The 18312-nt window shown below is 40.0% G+C and overlaps 1 protein-coding gene across 1 annotated transcript; it reads right to left on the bottom strand.

The window, feature by feature from the left end:
• Positions 1-20: 20 nt before the first annotated feature.
• LOC6534854 lies at positions 21-1260 on the bottom strand. Its single transcript, XM_002095490.3, has 5 exons — positions 1100-1260; positions 873-1036; positions 459-592; positions 330-400; positions 21-264 (listed from the first exon to the last, which is right to left on the bottom strand). Exons 1-5 carry the CDS (start codon positions 1178-1180, stop codon positions 172-174), a joined length of 543 nt encoding a protein of 180 aa, XP_002095526.2. The 5' UTR covers positions 1181-1260; the 3' UTR covers positions 21-171.
• Positions 1261-18312: the final 17052 nt, after the last annotated feature.

Raw genomic sequence — 18312 nt, 5'->3', positions numbered from 1 at the left:
TTGCTAAATAAAAAAATTTCTTGCGGTGTTAAGAATATAGTTTGTATTTATTTGCTTCTGTACACTTAATAAAAATAAATCGATTACCTGATTATTCAAGGGCTACTTAGTACCAATATAGATTTTGATTTCATATAAATTTATCACTTTATTTCACTTAAGATACGATAATCAGGGAATCCGGAAAGGAACAACCACTGCCTCTTTGTGGTCGATTTGTATGTGCGAAACACTGATGTGTGCTTTCTCGGTAAAGAGTTTCATCTAAAAATATTCGGAATATATATTATTAGTCTGAATGATCTACTTTTTTTCATTTTCATAATTACTTGAGCAGTGTCTTCTGGATAAGTTGGCTTAGATAGATAGAACTGATGGCTTGGAACATCTTTAAGAAGGCCTGTAATTTAGTTTAATGTTAGTCATAATTTTTCTTCCAACGCACTAATAGTGTAAACCTTTTGGCGCGATACTGGAGTGCTGACCATTGTTCCACTGCTGATGCAAGCGCTGCGAGTACAATCTTATTCTATCGGCGTACTCCTGGTGCTCCAAGCTGTGGCAGTCCATGGCTCCAACGTTTATCATGTTTCTGAAGAGCAAAGGAGTGTATGAGCAGATATGCTGGTTTTGCAAAAAGTAGGGGAAACATAGATAAGCGATGATCAAGGCTCTGTTGCTGTTGCATTGGCAATCCCGACATTTAGTGTTCTCTTCATACTCGGGAACAACCATACTACATACTAGATCCAGGCATCGCTTACGCCATAACTATACTAGTGAATATACTATTCATTTGCTGCATAATGCTAGCATCCCATTCAATCCAAATCCATATGCTTTGAATAAAGGGGACCCTAACAACTACGTACATCGCAGTATTCTGCACCAGTCTGGAGAGGGCGTTTTGGTCGTCCTTCTTGGGAAGGGAGTGGGCGTAGTCGTTGCTGAGGCCATCGGAATTGCTCCTCCGAAGGGCAGGACTATGGTTCACGGGATCCACTAGAAGGTGTGTCCGCTCGTTCGGCTCGTTGGGCTGCGGATAAAACGCATTATGTATCCGGTCAGTTGTGGGGGAATAGGGGCCTTTGTGAATTACCTGGGCACCCGGGTCCTCGGTGCATTGCCAGCAGTTGCAGATCGAGGCAAAGTAGCTCCAAACAGAGTGCACATAGTCCATTCTAAATGCAATTGTTCAGTTGTTCTTTATTTTTTTATGCAAGTTTTTCTAGAGTTGGAACTATGCATATTCGATAACATCGGTACCAGAGTACCAGACTTTTTAAAACAGATGTAGACAGCAGTTGCCACTTCGTGTTAGAACTTGCGTGTTATCGATTACTTCTGGTACCGCGCCAAGAATTACAATTATAGTCGGAAATCAAACAGATTATTGTTTATAATATGATGAATATTACTTTATAAATATGAATAAATATTTCTAATAATGTATAGGATTGGAGTTTTTTTAAATTTATTGTTAAATAGGTTTTTTTGTTGTTTTGGCAATAACATTTTATAAAATATATAAAATTAGTACATTATTTATTTATTATTGGGATTTTGAAATAGATTAGGTTATATACCCGTTACTCGTAGATTAAAAGGGTATACTAGATTCGTCGAAAAGTATGTAACAGGCAGAAGGAAGCGTATCCGACAATATATAGTATATTTATTCTTGATCAGGATCAATAGCCGAGTCGATCTGACCATGTCCGTCTGTATGAACGTTGAGATCTCACGCCCACCGTAACGCCCACAAAACGCTCACAGCTGCCACGGCCACACTTTCGAAAAATGTTTTGATATTTTTTCATTTTTCTATTAGTATTGTAAATTTGTATCGAACTGCAAAAAAACTTTTTACCACGTCCACCCTAACGCCCAAAACTCCCACTAGCTGAGTAACGGGTATCAAATAGTCGGGGAATTCGACTATAGCGTTCTCTCTTGTTTTTAAGTATGACATTTCTTTTTAATTTGAAATATATTTTTTGCTGTTTCACGAAGCCCGTTATATGACATTTTCCCCAAGAGCCAGCCCATGAAAATAAGTACATTCTTGATTGATGAAGATGTCACAATTTCAGCCAACGGAAGATGCTTATCTCGGCGCTTCCTTCGTGCCAATCAAATGAATTGGGCCGCACATTTTTAATTGTGTCGCTCGCGCCGAAAGGACAAAGGATGCGGAGTACACCCGCCCCTCGTAAGGAACGGAACGCCCTTAAATCAACGACGCGGTTAACCATGATGGCGAAAGCAGCGAGGCGGAAACGCAAATTCATTGCCGAGGCTGCTAGACGTGGGAGCATGTGTGGCAGTGCTGTCAGATTTCTCGTTCCTTTCTGCAAGAAAAAATCTAAAAAATTAGTAAACTTAATAATATTTCTAGTTTCACATCTTCTTTAAGGCCTGATGAAATTTTATGTCAAAGTGAACACTGAATTTAGATGTATTACACTGATCAACATTTTAAAACTTCCTTTGGCCGTTAAAAACCTAACCAATTTGTGATAATTTATTGAGTTTTCTCTTTGGTTAGTTCTATTGTTTTAGCCGCCTAAGTGAATTTATTCTGTCCTCCTGGCAGCACTGATGTGAGCCCCGACATCAACTCCTCATCCTGATACTTTGCACCACCTCCTATCCTGCCACCAGACCCATCTACTGCGCCAGACGCACTCTCACACTTGCTGGCAACTTGTAACTTCATTTTGCCCCGCTTTTGTTTCCGTTCCCTGGCAGCGGAAGCCGGGCCAGAAATTTCATAACTGCCACAAGGAGCAGCTTCACTTCAAATTCAATTATCCTGCGCCTGCACACGGCCCCAAAGGATATCGATCAGTACATCTAAGGAGGTGCATATGTCTGTGGCTTGCCGTCCGGGAACAGGCACCTTACATCGTCATTTTGCGATACGCTATCAAAGAGATTTGCTCTCGAGCATGCTGGGGAAAGAAAATGTCGATTTGGGATTTATCTACACAGCTCATTAGCTGAGTGAGTTCATTGTTTTTAAATTTGTAATGAAGCTTACCGTGATTTGCTACCGTGATTTAATTGGAAATATTTTTCATGACCATTGTTTTTATATACAAATTTCTGGGTACCTTAGGGGAGGGCTACTCCATGTATTAAACAAAAAAGGATATATAAAATGAGCAATAAATTCGTATACCTTTTTGTAAAGAGCATTTAATATTCCACTTGTGCGTACGCTAAGTTCTGTATTTATTTAATTTGATGGCTTGGCAAGTTTAATTTCTGCTAGCTCAATTGGTCTGGATGGGCGTGGCTCTGCGGCACTGTAGGCGAAAAACCTCAACCACATTAACGATTTAATGAACACCCGCGAAGCAGTTTGCCACTTGATTGCCCACGGGGTGGCACCAGTCCTGGCTGATTGGATTCTGCTGGTGTTTTATCTAGGGCTTCCGACTTTCAGCCCTAGTGCCCTCGGTCCAGGTTCAGGATCCTCCGGCTCATTGTTGCATCGACAAAGAAACGTAGTTTACATAGAATAACTGCGGATTATCGGGGCCACTCCTCCAAACCAAGCCCTTCGTTCTTGGTATGCAAAGCAGAAGGCATCCGGATGCCACATAGTCCTCCGTCCACCTTCACTTCGCCGGATAAACAGTGCGGCGCAAACTTACAGCGGGGAGAACAACACTTTTATGCACAGCACTTTGCATTTTTCCCAGACGGACACGTCTGCACACTGCACCGTAAAAGTTCTGTGTATATTCTTGATTTAAATGAATACTCGAAAAGGGATTTTTACTCTATTTATCAATTATTTATACCTAGGAATCGGATTAATACCTATATTTGCAATTTAAGCTTATGCTGACCTCATAATGTCGCGTCCAACTTTCTTTCTGTGTAAGTTGTGCATCCCACAACTCCAGTAACTTTTGCCCCAGATTGTTGGTGTTGACTTGGTTAGCTGTTGGCCCGCCGGCGAGCCTTTGCATCTGGCCATAAACGTCGAGCGAGGCGATAAAGTTGAACCTGATTATGCAGCTTTATTTGAGGTAAACGATCAACTTGGAATGGCCAGAAAAAAGAAACCAAACGACTACTGCAGTCATTAAAGAATATAATGATATATATATATATACTCGTACTCGTGTAAATACGAGTATATAACGATATAAAATATACAAATACAAATATAATTTAAAATATTGATTCTAGCCAACTGGTTACCGCATAAGCTCGTATATAATTCCCTCTACCCTTGAAAATGTCACAAATTCGTGCTAAACATGCTGCTGTATCGGTTTTAAGCTGCAGTTGAACTGCGACAAATGCATTTGAAATGCAATTCAATTTCCTTTTTGGCTAACTCGCGTCGTCGACGGTCGCTCCAGATGCTTTCGATGTAGTTATCGCCGTATTTGCTGGCCTTAATTTTACAGAATCGATTCGCCAGCAATCTGTTCTCTTTCTGCTCGACATTTCACTTAGCTTGGCTTAATTCTCGATTGACACGGCTGGATTATTTTGGCTACTACTGACTGCAGTTATTTCCGACTTCGCTGGCAAATCGAGTTTTTCCAAGCGACGTTCCGCACGTGGGCAGGTTGTAGTTTTTCACCTGCCGACCATTGGCAAATATGGTAAATACTGTTTACCCAGGGGTGGGGGTAAACTGCAGCATCGGATTACTCGCAGAGCAGTTGATGGGGGAAAATAGTGAGCTGCAAAATGCTTAATTAATTCAGATTGGCGAAGTTGAAGGTAGCACAATGGTTACCTAGGCATCCATTATCAGGGGTTCGCACAGAAAAGTTACGGAAACATGTAGGTCAGATGTACAATATGGAAATAATAATGTTAGATAGTAATAGCATTAGATGAAATTGCGAGCAAACTGATATTTTCAATATTAATTTAATCAAAATGAACTAACTTCTAGAGACCTTGAGTTTTCCAAACTAATTTTATTTATATTAGGAGGAGAGGGGATAATCGTTTGCACTTACATTCGGGGAATAGAATTAGTATGTCATACCTAACGTAAAACAAAAAGTGCAGCCGCAAATAAGTTCTAATAGCTGTGTGTTCACCTCAAACCAAAAAAGCCAGATCAAATCGTTTAAAAACTGTAAAAGTAGCCAAAAACTTAGCCCCTAACTCGGCCAAGTATTCAGATTTAGCCAGTGATAGGGAAACCACGTGTAAGGTTTTAAACAAATTGCGAACTGTTTGTTTCCCTTACTGCTTCTTTTCTCGGACAGGTGAAAAGTAATTGAACTTGATGCCAAACTTTGGCCATCAAACAAGCCCACAGCTGTTGTTGGTCGTCCTGTCTTTTCATCTGATTCGATCCGATCCTATCCTATCCTATCCTATCGGTGTCATCACACGCTTCGTTTGCGCTTTGATGTATGCTATGATTTGTTTTATTGCCCGCCCCTCGATTTCCCTATCGCCGACTTTTTTGGGGGGGATTTTTGGGCAAAACTTTGTCGGAGAAAGTTTTCCGACACCCCGCTCACCCACGGGCATTATCTTAGCCGGCGGTTTGTCCGGTCTGTTTGTTCAGTCTGCCGCAAATTATTTGAATTTACCTCCGCCCGACCCACTTGAGTTCCCGCCGATTAATCTTTGGGGGCATCTGTTTGTTTTCAGTTTGAAAATAGATATTCTGGCACTTACAGGCTTTTATAGTTTGGTCTGATAATGTGTCCGGACTTTTTGTTTGCCTTACTTTTCGATTTGAGTCCTTCGCCCCGTGGTCAAATCAAGGCTGTGTGCTGTTGGTTTTGTTTCTCGGGGTGGAGTTTACACCAAAGTGCAAAACTTTCAATTGCAATAGGATTGGGGCGCTATCATGCGGAAATATCTTTGAACAGATACAAGTGTATAGGGTATAAGTTATGAAACAAAAGTTCGAAGGCTCATATAGTTAGTTGCCTGTGATCCTGCATTTATAAGGAACTGTGTTTTAAATGTCTTATTATAAGTACTCAGTCGGTGAATTATATTACTAATATGATCCAATTGAATACTACATAGTATTAGCTTTATTGTAAATTATTTAATTGAGTGTTACTAAATAGTATTAGCTTTATTGTAAATTATTTAATTGAGTGATATTATTATTGAGTGTCATATGCATGATTTCATCTTATCTTGTTGAAATAACAATTACATTGCACCAGATTTTCTTTGTAAACTGGAAACACACTTCTCAGTAACTGGTGTGGAATAAATGGACCTTTAATTCGCCTAATGTGTCTGTCTCCTCGTCAAATCTTAGCAATAGGTGCTCCATAACAGCTCTCCTGCGGCTTGGCTTTCACATCACGTCCTTCCGACCAGGTGATTAGGGCCATCAGCGGCTGGGGGCCAAGATGACTGGGTTCAAGGAGGAGCCACCACAGGCCACCTTTCTGAGTCCGCTGTGTTTGCAGAGTGCCCTTCAATATTTGAAGATTCCGGACGCCGATGGGCGGTGTATTGTAATGGAAGTCCGCCCCAAATTCAATGGAAATTCCGCGTCCGGCTCAGAATTGTGGGCATGGCGTTGGTAGGCAACCATGTAAATGCAATTTCCGTTTGGTGCAACCAGAATTTCGTGCGCGTCCCGTGCCACCCACCTGTTTTGATGGACTGACTGCCTGACAGCCCCAATGTTCCGAAAGGGAGCTCCTCTACATGGTCGCTGAAATGCTTGACGTTCTGTTTACTGACCCAGCAGCATATCCCCATTTTGGCCGCACACAATAGAGAAAATTGTTTAATATTTTCCATTGCGAGATATCTGATTGCCGATTAGTTAAAAGCTTGAGCATTGCTGTGAAAAGAAATTCATATGTTAAGCGTTTAAAAGATGATATAAAAGCTCGCTTTTAAAAATATATTTTACTTGTTAATATAGAGCTAGTCAAAATATTTGTATTTAAATTTGTTTTGGGCCTTCGTACATAATTTCGCATTTATATTATTTTATTTATATTGTGTTTTACAATATCATACACTTTAACTATACTTTTTATAATTATCTACTTTAAGCATCCGTGTTGTTCGCGTAACTAATGCATCATAGCCGCCTTGTAAAAGTTGTAAGTGATTTCAGTGATGTCTTCGAAGCTCTTTGATGGCGCCCTTAACTTCTGCCAAGTGCAGCATTATTGCAGCGCTCAGCCACGCCCCTCAGGCATCCGCCCCTCTGGAGACCACCCATCGCCCCCTCCTTGCGCCCCGCCACTGGCCATTTCACTTTATTGCTTTCTGTATATTGATGCTTCATATGGCTGCGTGCCCTTGCGATCTCATTTTATGCGAATTTATTTTTATGGACCGTTGCAACGCGCTGGCTGAGTCTTTTCTGTTGTGTGCTGAATATGTTTTATAATAATTTTATGAGCATTTATGCGACGCCATCGTTTTATTTGGCGTAACCAGAGATTGAATTGCAGTGGGAAATGCAATTCAATCTGTGTGGGGTGCGAGATATTGAAATGTTTGGTTCCGGACTTCAGATTGCTTCCATTGTTACGTAGCCAAATACTCTAGCTAAAGAACCTGTGCTGTAATCAATTCCGAATAATTCGAGTTCCCAGCCGGGGGGAAATGTAGGATTTCCGAAAATGACGCTTTAATTAAGTGCAATACAAGCTTCGTGGAGCTCATATTTGTATTAGCTAAGTAAACGAAGTGCAAATCCCTTGCAAATTTCTTTCTCTTTTGCCCAAATCCTGTGAATTCTGTGGAATCGAATTTGCACCTTTACACTGAATTTGAGAGTTACCTGGAAATAAAGTTGTGCAACCGCTGTCTTTTATTAAAGAACTAAATCCACTGAGACTTAGGTTGAACTTTAACCTTCAGCGACAAGGGATTTGCATACGTGTCTTTTCAAATTGTGCTCTATGGAAATAATTTTGAAAATGCCTTTTGCCGCCCCACCACATGGCAATAAGCAATTATAAAAATATGAAAGCTCCATCCACTTGTACAGAAGTAATTTGTCTTGCAATTAACTGCCGGGGAAGGAAGTCTTTTGGGGTGGCAGAGTCGGCTCCTCTTCAACTCTGAATTGCGGTGGTGGAGCTCACACACCTGGAAAACCCAGGATCTTGGGGCTGCCATGGAGACGGAAGTGCGGAAACTCACGTGCGGTGACAATTTAGATGAATACATATGTATTTAAAATAATTATTTCTATAAAAAAGCCAAAGAATGAATATATGTGTGTAATTCTGTCTCAACCACTTTCTAAAACCTTGACGAGCTTTTATAATTTAGAAATAAATCGAAGTAATAATTTTTATGAAAAGGGGACATTCTGTTTTAATACCTTTTTGTAAAATCTTTGCACTCTACGATATTGATTTCCTTTGAACTTTAATTTTATCAGCTTAAATATTTGTGAAGATTGTGTGATAATCAAACACTTTCTTTTAAAACGACCTTAATCTTTAACGCAGCTAAGTATCCGCTGTATCAGCTGCTTTCGCAATTTATTTATTTCGGTATTTATTGAAGAGGCTGTTCTATCCTCAGTCGCAAAGCTAAATGAAATAAAAGCCGTGCTACCGCTGACTGCCTTGACAAATTCGAACATATATTAATGACTGGCAGTGCATCTCGACTGAGTCCTGCGACTTCGCAGATGGGTTCACCTTGTATTGTTCGCCTTGCGGGTGCTTGAGCTTCAGAAGTCGACGCGACATGGCTCGACACTCGAGCGGAAGGCAGATGGGGAAAGGGGAGGCGTATGGTGGGGGGTGGACTGAAAGCAAACATCAGCAAACAATGCACAATTCCAGAGGCAACGGCAACAAGAAAACCGGGCTAAGGAAAGAAATGCACTCGGAGATAAGGAATTAATGCTGCGCATTCAGTTCATTTTAAATAATAAGCAGACTGTGATTTCGATTCCTATATTGATATGGATATTTTTTGGAATTCCTTTGCCACTGATTTTTATAACTTGAGTTTAATAGAGTTTGCTATGTCCATAAGACTTTTAGTGTGGAATCACAGTTTTCAAATTGACTGAGCAGTTGAGAAAAGCACTTACAATGAAAAGCGCGAGTCTACTCGCCAAGTAGTCATCTTCGTTGGGTCGTGCTCCCCTGAACTAAACTATCAATTCGCAACACTCCAGGTTGTCCTGACAATGTCCTGACAATGGCCAATGTATTGGCATTTAAAGAGGACTCCATCCGGGCTAATGCTTCCGGAGGAGGGCAGCAATGGCGTGGTGTCCATTTATTGCCCACTTCCTGCAGTTTGACAGTCGCATCCGATTGTTGGGCTCCATTGCAATCTGCAATCATATTACAAGCCACATTTAATTTAATTTCTTGCGGAAATATAAAAGAAATCAAAGTCAAACGAAACATGGCTAGTGACCAAAGCGTGGTTAAGGCGTCCCCATCCTCTGGTCAACTTTTCGGCTTCATTTTGGTTCTTTAATGGGGCGGAAACGAGTATCCGTGCCGACATTGCAGTCAACATGTTGAACTCACTCTGAATGGAGTTTATCTTCAGACTTTGAGTGAGTTTTGTGACGCATGCGCTAGATTTGACTCCATTTTTGGGCAATTGTTTGAAAATTGGTGAGAGTTTTCTTGGCTGACAAACCTGTTGCATGTTTCTTTGTTCAACATTTTGTTTAAAATAAAGAACTTATACTATTTGTTGTGTCCCTGTTTAAAAAGAATGCGGTCTCTAATTGTTTGACTCGGGTTGGACAATTGCAAGAGATTTTGTTTGATGAGCTCTCTAGCCAAGGGCCATAACTTGGACGAAGATGGAATCTTACTCTGGCCGCCCACTTAGATTTATTTTCCTTTTTCCCTGGCTTTTCCAGGGAAATCGTTTTGCTCAAGTGGCTATCTGCCCGGGGCCTTGGAACTTGTTGCTTTGATCAGCTTTCGGCCTAAAGTGAAATTCCAACTTCTCAATTTATTTTGCACTTCTTTGCCACAGACTTTTCTCAGTGGTCACTGCCTTTGCGGCTAATATGGCTTTAATTCAATAATTCAATACTGCAACTGCAGACGATAGTAATATTGCACAGCACATCATGCTGATCAAAAAAAAGGGACAGGGAAAATTCGTATTAAATATTTACAGCTATGTATTCGTTTAATTTATAGCGAAATTATCTACGAATTTTTATGAATCTGTTTTTAAATAGAAAAAAATCAAATAAAAACTTATAATCTGTTTGGAGTGTTGTATATAAAAGTTCGTATCAATCCCTTATTAGAACCATATAAAATGTAAACAAATCATATTTTCAGCAATTAAGTATTTATAAATACGCACAACAAAGCTTCGCTTGGTGAGTTGTACTTTAAAATCTTTTCAATAAAAGTATTACATTTAATTGATTCGGGATGGAGAAATATCTGCGAATTAATATCTTTTAAAAAACCAAAAAATGTAAAGGATTCACTGTAAAATAGGGAAATTTTCATTTGGTTAAGGACGTCGCGTCAGATTGCAGTTTTATATTCAATGCAAATCGGAAAAAAATGTTATTTTGCTGTGGACAAAATACAAATATTTAGCCGAATGGTGACCCGTTTTTATAGCCTTTGGCATTGCTCTGGACCAATTTTTATTCAAATTTGCTTGTTTTTAATTGTTTTTGCCGATCTGCGTGCGCATCAACATAAAATCGAACCACAGAAAGGACAATAGTTCGGCGGACTATTATATCGCCATCGCCACACATAATAATTGTTGCCATCGAGAGCTTTTTGTAATGAAGTGGAAAACAGTCCAGCGACAGAGCACAGGCCGAGCACGAACAAAGCGAGCCATTTAATTTGCATTGCATTACCGTGTGGAGAACCCTCCAGGACCCTCGTTCTGCTGAGGTCCTTGCCATCGATAGGTGCAATTATACTTGCTGGAAGCTGGCACGTGCAGCTGGCGGCAATTATCGCAGGCTTTGGCTGATTAAAATGGGAATGTCATGGATGAGCCCGCCGACCAGGATCTGATTCCATCTCCCAGAGAGTCCCAATCTGGGTGCATCCTTTGCCAGCCCCACAGCTGCATAATTATGGTAAAAAGATACTTAATTTCCCACAGTCCCAAACATTATTAATTCTTTATTATTACATTTTGGAAAAAGAAGCTGGGGTGTGGAATATTTGTGAGGCAATCATAAAATGTTCAAGGTTTCAAATAAAGAATGGCTGGGGAAACACTGAGTCACTCATGACGGTCAAAACAATTTTAATATACTCTTCAAAATACAAAGCATATTCAAGGTACAATACCTGGTAATTGGTTCATTGGAACAGTTTTTAGACTCCATAACTACTATCGAATAGAAAAGATAAACCTATTTGTTATTGTTTTTAATATAATACGAGTATAATGTAGTAGTAGTATAGTGTTAAGAAACATTTTGCTATTCTATTTCAAACACCTTTTAGAAAAGGGCATTCATCCTTCGGTGTGGCTTTCAGCGGTAGTTTGGCAGCTTAATTAAGCCAACTTCGCAGCTGAGGTGCATGACGACCTGCATTCCGGCATTTTCTTTCCTTTAAACCATTTTCCTCCGGCCACTCCCAGTTCTCTTGTTTGTGGGACTGCTCAACTTTGGTCGGACGCACGTCAAAGTCAGGGGGAATTGAAACAAGGACCCAGATGGTCGACAGGAAGGGAGGGGAAAGGTGGAATGGCTCTGCAGCAGAAGCACAAGTTCCCCCAGTTTCCTCTTCTGCAGGCTCGTCTTTGTTTTCATTGCCAGACTGAGGGCACTCGGGGACTCCTTCTGTTGCCAGCTGAATAATTGGTTAAAATATCAATAAAAAATATATGTAAATAGAAATAGTAGCTATAATTCCATAATATAGTAATTGAACTGGGAGCAAAATGTTGGGCTTGGTAAAATAAATAAAAAAACGAATCCAACTATACTCCAATTTATAAAAGCTCCACATACATATAGATGCAAAACTTAAATTTCTAAGCAAAATTTGTCGAAAACTAATGCGAATATTATGGACACTAATCAAGTTTTTGAACCTATTTTTTTTAACCAATTATGCATTTTCAATAGAAAGTTAGAAGTGGATAGCAAAGTGGACACTGTTGTAGGAGACTGTGGTTGCTGTTGATGTTGTTTGTCACGTGCCAGTTGCACACACACATACACACATACACAAGAACAGCACACGTACACACTAGCGCACACACCTCAGATAATGGTGCTGTCAGAAGCGCATTGAACAACATCAATCATACGCACTGGTGTACGCTCCGTATGTCGCGTCCTCAACATGCGAGTGACGTGCCTCAAGGCGCGCCTTTCACTCCAATCTCTTTGGACCTGGATCCGAATCCGGAGACCCTAGTGGTGTTCGCTTTGGAGGGTCGGCTATTTCTGACCATTTGCCTGTTGCCACTTTGTTTTTTCCTCTGTTTTGATTAATGGCATCCAGGGTGACCTTGATTTCAGTGGAACCACGCCCATCGCACGCTCCGTAGAGTAGTGACGTTAATTACTTATTCTCCGGGTGAGCATGTGACAAACTCACTGGAGTTCTTTCTGCTCCAAGTGAGCTGGTGTTTATGCGAAGATAATCTGCCAAATCATGTCCTAGATTTTTGCTTGAGTTTTAGCACAGAGAAAATGAGGTTGCTCGAATTTATTTCTCATATTATACATGAAGCCACCATACATATGGTACTAAAAGCCTCCTGATTCTTCTGTGCGAGAATAACTAAGTTATCCTTTCTGTGTTTCACTTATAAGCCACATATCTCTCAAAGAAGTATGTCCCACAATCAGCGTACCACAAACACGGGAGAAGAATGGCCTGCCTTAATTAATGCAATACTTGAGTCTAAATAATTGATGCATGCGATGGGTCCTCGTAGTATCCCTTCTCCTCTGACACCTCGACTTGTTTGTCCAGCCGGGGGAGGTGGCGCTCACTTTCATCAAGTTAATAAGTCCACGTAAGCTGATAGCCATCATCAGGTGTGTGGGCTGGGCCTCTGGGCACTATCCCGGCAAATTGCGTCGACGTTTCTAATAATAACTGTGCGCACTTTCTAATTGCTTGCTGAAAGGACAGAACGGACGGCTAAGGACACTGACAACAAAGCAAATAGCCACATTATCGCAATTCGGACACGTCAACACGGCCGATGGCCAGTGAGCCAGTGGGCTAGTGGGATGTGACAAAGGGCACAAACAAACAAATTATGTTGCTAATTATCAACGAGAACACGAACGCCGCTGTGAAAGGAAGGTCGGAGTGAAAGTGGGAAACATAATCGTATCTTTAAAACACACTCTCGATTTAAGAGCTGAATCTAAAAACTAGCTGAGCAAATGGTACTCACACATCCTGAACAGCAAGTTGACTTGTACAAAAAATCTATTTATTTATCTTTTAAAATCAAGGAATAGAATGTATAGAAGTAATACAACATGTCCAGTAATCTTTAATTGCACAGATCGAATTTTGAAATGCCGATCTGTAGAATGGACTACTTTTCTGAGGCCACTTCCCTCATAAGGACTTTTTGGAGCTATCATTCTTCCTCCAATCTGATCTGGTCCGGCCATTGCAATTAGAAATCCGTGGCATTTGCTGCCGGGGAGCCAAAAGGCCCTGATTTATGCGTTGATGTGCCAGGACGAGGAAGGCGTGTCTAATATCCCGTCATTTGATTACTCAATACTGCGAGCTGAGGAAGGAGCAGTCAAGTGGCCCGTACGGCTCACCACTTCCTGCTGTCTTGTTAGGACTCCTCACCTCACCCTGCCCCGCATCACATAGCATCGCATCGCATCCCGCCTACTAATTGAGTAATTTATGCGTGTTTGTCGTTACGCATCCGCCACCGTGGCCCAGCAAGGACTCTTTACATTTCTGTCTTGGAGCCCAGAAGACACGGCCCCCTTCCCGTCAAGCGAAAGCCATTTAAGCCCGCCGGCGCGTTATCTATGCCGAATGCCGACGACGTTTTCACCAGTCAGCTGGATATTGTGTGCACACGGCATAAATAGCCGTGAAATCCTCGATGGTGCCAAAGAATCGGAGTCTTGAAATGGGATAGAGCTGCTTAATTAAAGGCGATGGTTTACATTCAAATGAATTAAATATTTTAAAATTTGAAAATCATAAATCTCCATAAAACCTACTTTTGTCAAATTTAAAAATGTAAAAATCAAATGTAAATAAAAATAAATAAAAAAATATAAATAAATATTAAAAATATGAACTTCTTAGAATATGTGATGTACATTACTTTAAAAAAAATCGGTTTTGACCCTAAGCAACTCATAAACTAAAAATACATATTTTCTTCAAAAGCTTAGTTTCAATTGTTTTTCTCAGTGTGCCGTGTTTGCTCGGTCATAGCCACTTTCTCTGAGGACGGCACATCGTTTGTGTGTCGCAGCAAATTCATAAAACGTGACAGGAAATGCAAAACGATGCCACAGCGTCTACCTTGATTGAAAAAGGCAAAAGCGACGGGCTCGAGTGGTTGGGCCAAAGTTAGAGGCCTGCTAAATTAATTTGACATTTCTTGCGGCGGGTATCCGGCGAAGGGGATTCCCCTCGGGCACAGATTCCCGGCCGTGATTTATGCGAAAAGAGTTCAGCCGGAGAAGGCCAGGATGATTCGCAGCCAGGGATATTTCACACTCTTCGAGCTGATTAGCCCGAGGACTTTAAGCCAGCCGGGGATTTCCTGATTTGTCGCTTACCCAGAATTTAAATATAAATTTGAAGTTCAAGCTCTGCGCCGCTGGCTGAAAACTCAATTTACATTGTAAATATAGTTGTTCAAAAACCGTGATATATTTATTATTTACTGCTTTTATTTGCTGCTCACAGTTTAATGCACATTTATAACTGCCCACTTTTATCGGCTGTCCATTAAATTAATTAAATGTATCCCTTTTTGCAGATATTTTTTATTATGTTATAGAACCACTTTTTCTGACGCCCATTGTAATTTATTGCGTTCACTTTGAGTGAGTTGTTATTATTATTATTTGAAAAACTCTTTCAGTGGGATGGTTGACAAAAAAACATTATTAAAGCTAAGAGGTATTTAAAAGTATTAAAACGTTAACGAATTATAAATTGAGAAGCCAACCATTAGTCTTAATCCATGTATAACCTCTTCAGATCAGTGTTTAAATTATATTTTTCAATATCGAGGTATTAGTCATGATTTAGAAATTATAAGAGCAATTCAAATATATTTCAACTAGTGAAAAATGGATACGGTCGAGTATCCTGTAATTTAACAAAAAAGTGCAATTTACGAGGGGCTGTGTCAAAGTACTGTACTATTTGCCTTTTGGTCCTTAGGAACAAGGGCCAAGTTGCTAGGACTGAGTCATTGAGCTCCAAAGGGTATCTTTATTGTTCAATTGCTGTCTTTGTCATTTTCCTTTTCCAATGCATTGACTATAAAATTCAAATTCGATGCTTTAGGGGTGGAGAAAAAATATCAATAAATTTGCCATCCTTTTGTGATGTTGTATGCAAAACTTTCAGTATCCTGTCGGTAATGTCTTGTCCAGCAGTTGACTTATTTTTCTGCTGCATCAGCATATTATTTTTTCGATTTGTGTAGGTTTGTTTAGGTCTCCTTTTTGCTTAACCATTTGCTAAACTTTTGTGAAATGCTTTATAACACACTTTTAATGCATTTTACTGCCCTTATAAATGCAGAACGACAAAGTTGTCAACGCTGAGGAAACTGAATTTGTCACGACAAAGTTCGTTGTTTTTTCTAGAAAAAACTGTGTGAATATTTACTTCTCCAAACTTTTTATAAGCCTTACCACGACTGTGTTTGGTAATTTTTCGCTGGCCAAATGCTTCATGGCATGCTAATGACACGATTTTTAGGGTTTTTATTGGAAGACAAGGACACAATTAATTTTATGGCAAGCTCTGAAAAAAAGCAAGTTTAATTCAAGTCATTTGTGAGGATAGAAATTGTTGGTAAGAAAAAGAGCCTTGGGCTCTTGAAAAACGGCCCACATAAACCGGAGTGGGATAAAAAGGGTTATATTACTTTTATGTTATCCTTCACTCCTTTGTTGTGATGTTTTTCATTAGGGAGTGATTCTTTTGTTTCCTTGTTGTCATCTCGCTGACAAATTGTTTTGGTCAGGTAATGTCCTTCGTCTTTTTTCTAAAGGAATTCTAAGGAATTTCGATATTCGGGTAATTAATTCGTTAGCTAGAACTGGAGTTGCAAAATATATGACGCGATACAAAGCCTAATTGTCCATATTCGTTATTCAATGTAATAGAAATACTGTAATTCAGTTTCGGTTTTATAGGAAGCAAATAGTTGACAAGCTATACCAAACACCCCAAGGGGGAAAAAACCTCGCACAGCGTAGGCATCGCTAACAGCTACCTGCCTAAGCTCAACTTCCCAGTTTTTATAGTTCCCAAGAGCACAGCGTTCATACGGACAGACGGACGGACGGACGGACGGACGGACATTAAAAGATCGACTCGGGATGTGGTCTTGACCAAGAATGCATATACCATATAGAGTCGGAAACACTTCCATCTGCCTGTTGCGTACTTTTCTAATTTTTAGTCTACGAGTTATAATAATGAATGGGTATAATAATGAAAACGATGTTCCAGCGGTAGTTTGTTATATCAGATTTTTTTATAGTTTGGGCATTGCATAAATTTCGCATAAATATTTACAATCACAAATTGGAATTGGAGCCTCGGTCAGCGGCAGCAAGCCATAGTTCTAAAAACATGCCCTTTCGGGAACCTATTCCGCTCCCTTATTTTGATTTTGAATAGGGATTGGATTGCCAACCTGTGTCGCTCTGAATCTCTCCCTTCCCACGGCTAAAAAGCAATTTGCAGTTACTAAAATCAAATTGCAATCAATCATTCGAAATGCAAAATACACACACGAAGGTGCTTAATCAACAGACGGTGTTGGTGTATAGCGTGGAAAAATTATTTGGTCATTTCCTAGAAAGTGGAGTCTGGGTGATTGAGGGAAAAGTGTGCTTTTACCATGAACGTGAAACAGGTGGAGTTTCCAATGATGGTTGTATAATGAACGCACGCTCATCGAGATCGATACACAACGGAAAAATGTAGTTATCTATCGCTTTTCTCCCTAACAACGTTTTTTTAAATTATGAAAAAAAAGTAGGTTGAACATTATAAATATAATTAAAAATTGTCGGTAAGTTTCCTTCAATTTTTAAGTCGGTTTTAAATCCCCGTAACCTTAAATCTGTCAATTTATGGTACCCTGTGTATAAATCTCTTCGGCACACATTTTAATGTCCTTTTCCGTCCTAAGGTCTTTAAAAGTCCCTACCAGCTGCCAATAATAATTGGAATCACCTTGGAAATGGCAGGACGGAAATGAAATTCGATTTGTTGACAATGTTTCATTTTTATATGTTATTTTGCGGTGTCGGCACATGGAACCTTCAACTTTGAACAAAGACGTTTTCAATTTAAGTTCTTTTGGCTGGCAAATATTTCATTCATTCTTGGAAAACATTTTGAGCTTGTTAAAATGTTATCAGCACTTTGACGGCCAGGCCGAACCAGTTCCCCACCCAAAACACAGTACTTAGAGGGCAAATATTTGTTTGCAATTTAAATACGCCTTAAGCGACTTGTCAAGAACCGGGTCCAGATCCCAGAACCCAGATTTCAGACTAAAAATTCCAGATTCCAGACTCATTTGCATAGCTGACAAAACTCATGAGCACACGCCCCATTTCAAAGTAAAGCCATAAATCCACAGCACATGTTAGGATCTGCGAACTGAAAATCAAACGGCTTAGGTGGCAAAAATGAAGTATAACCCGAATAGGTTGTAAATGTGACTTGTGTTATTTTTATATTTTTATTTTTATATTTTTGTGTAAATTGTAAAATGACTTAAACTAAGATACAGTTTGTATGAAAGTAAAGTAACATATAATAAACTTGAAGTTGGTACAATGTGTCCAGCTAAATCTTACCTTCATCGAACCTTGATAAAAAGTGCTTAAGCTCACGTTGTCCTGATCAGGTTTACTCACCCGTTCTCCAATCTATTCCATGATTCAGAAGCAACTGGTTGTGCTCTGCAGCCAAGTGACGTGCCTCGGGGCAATCAAATTGAAATTTATCGGTTGACCTTATTTGGCCCCTTATTTATGCCGCAGGACGAAGGACAGGACGTGTGTGAACGTAAGGGTACGGGTATTTAATGCTGTCCGACATCTTTACACAACTGCAATGGGCCAGGGCCACACGCCCAAGACAAAGACAAATACAAAGACAAAGG

Source organism: Drosophila yakuba, chromosome 3L, assembly GCF_016746365.2.
Source record: "Drosophila yakuba strain Tai18E2 chromosome 3L, Prin_Dyak_Tai18E2_2.1, whole genome shotgun sequence".
In the NCBI taxonomy this organism is placed as follows: Eukaryota; Metazoa; Arthropoda; class Insecta; order Diptera; family Drosophilidae; genus Drosophila; species Drosophila yakuba.
This window is presented reverse-complemented; position numbering and strand designations above follow the sequence as displayed.

What these genes read in the sequence shown, in the direction of transcription:
- LOC6534854 (XM_002095490.3), bottom strand. Translation starts at nt 1,180, where the DNA reads ATGGACTATGTGCACTCTGTTTGGAGCTACTTTGCCTCGATCTGCAAC. An exon ending in CTGGTGCAGAATACTGCGAT is followed by an intron (nt 593 to 872) that starts GTACGTAGTTGT and finishes TTTGCTCTTCAG; the next exon opens with AAACATGATAAACGTTGGAG. An exon ending in ATCCAGAAGACACTGCTCAA is followed by an intron (nt 265 to 329) that starts GTAATTATGAAA and finishes GAATATTTTTAG; the next exon opens with ATGAAACTCTTTACCGAGAA.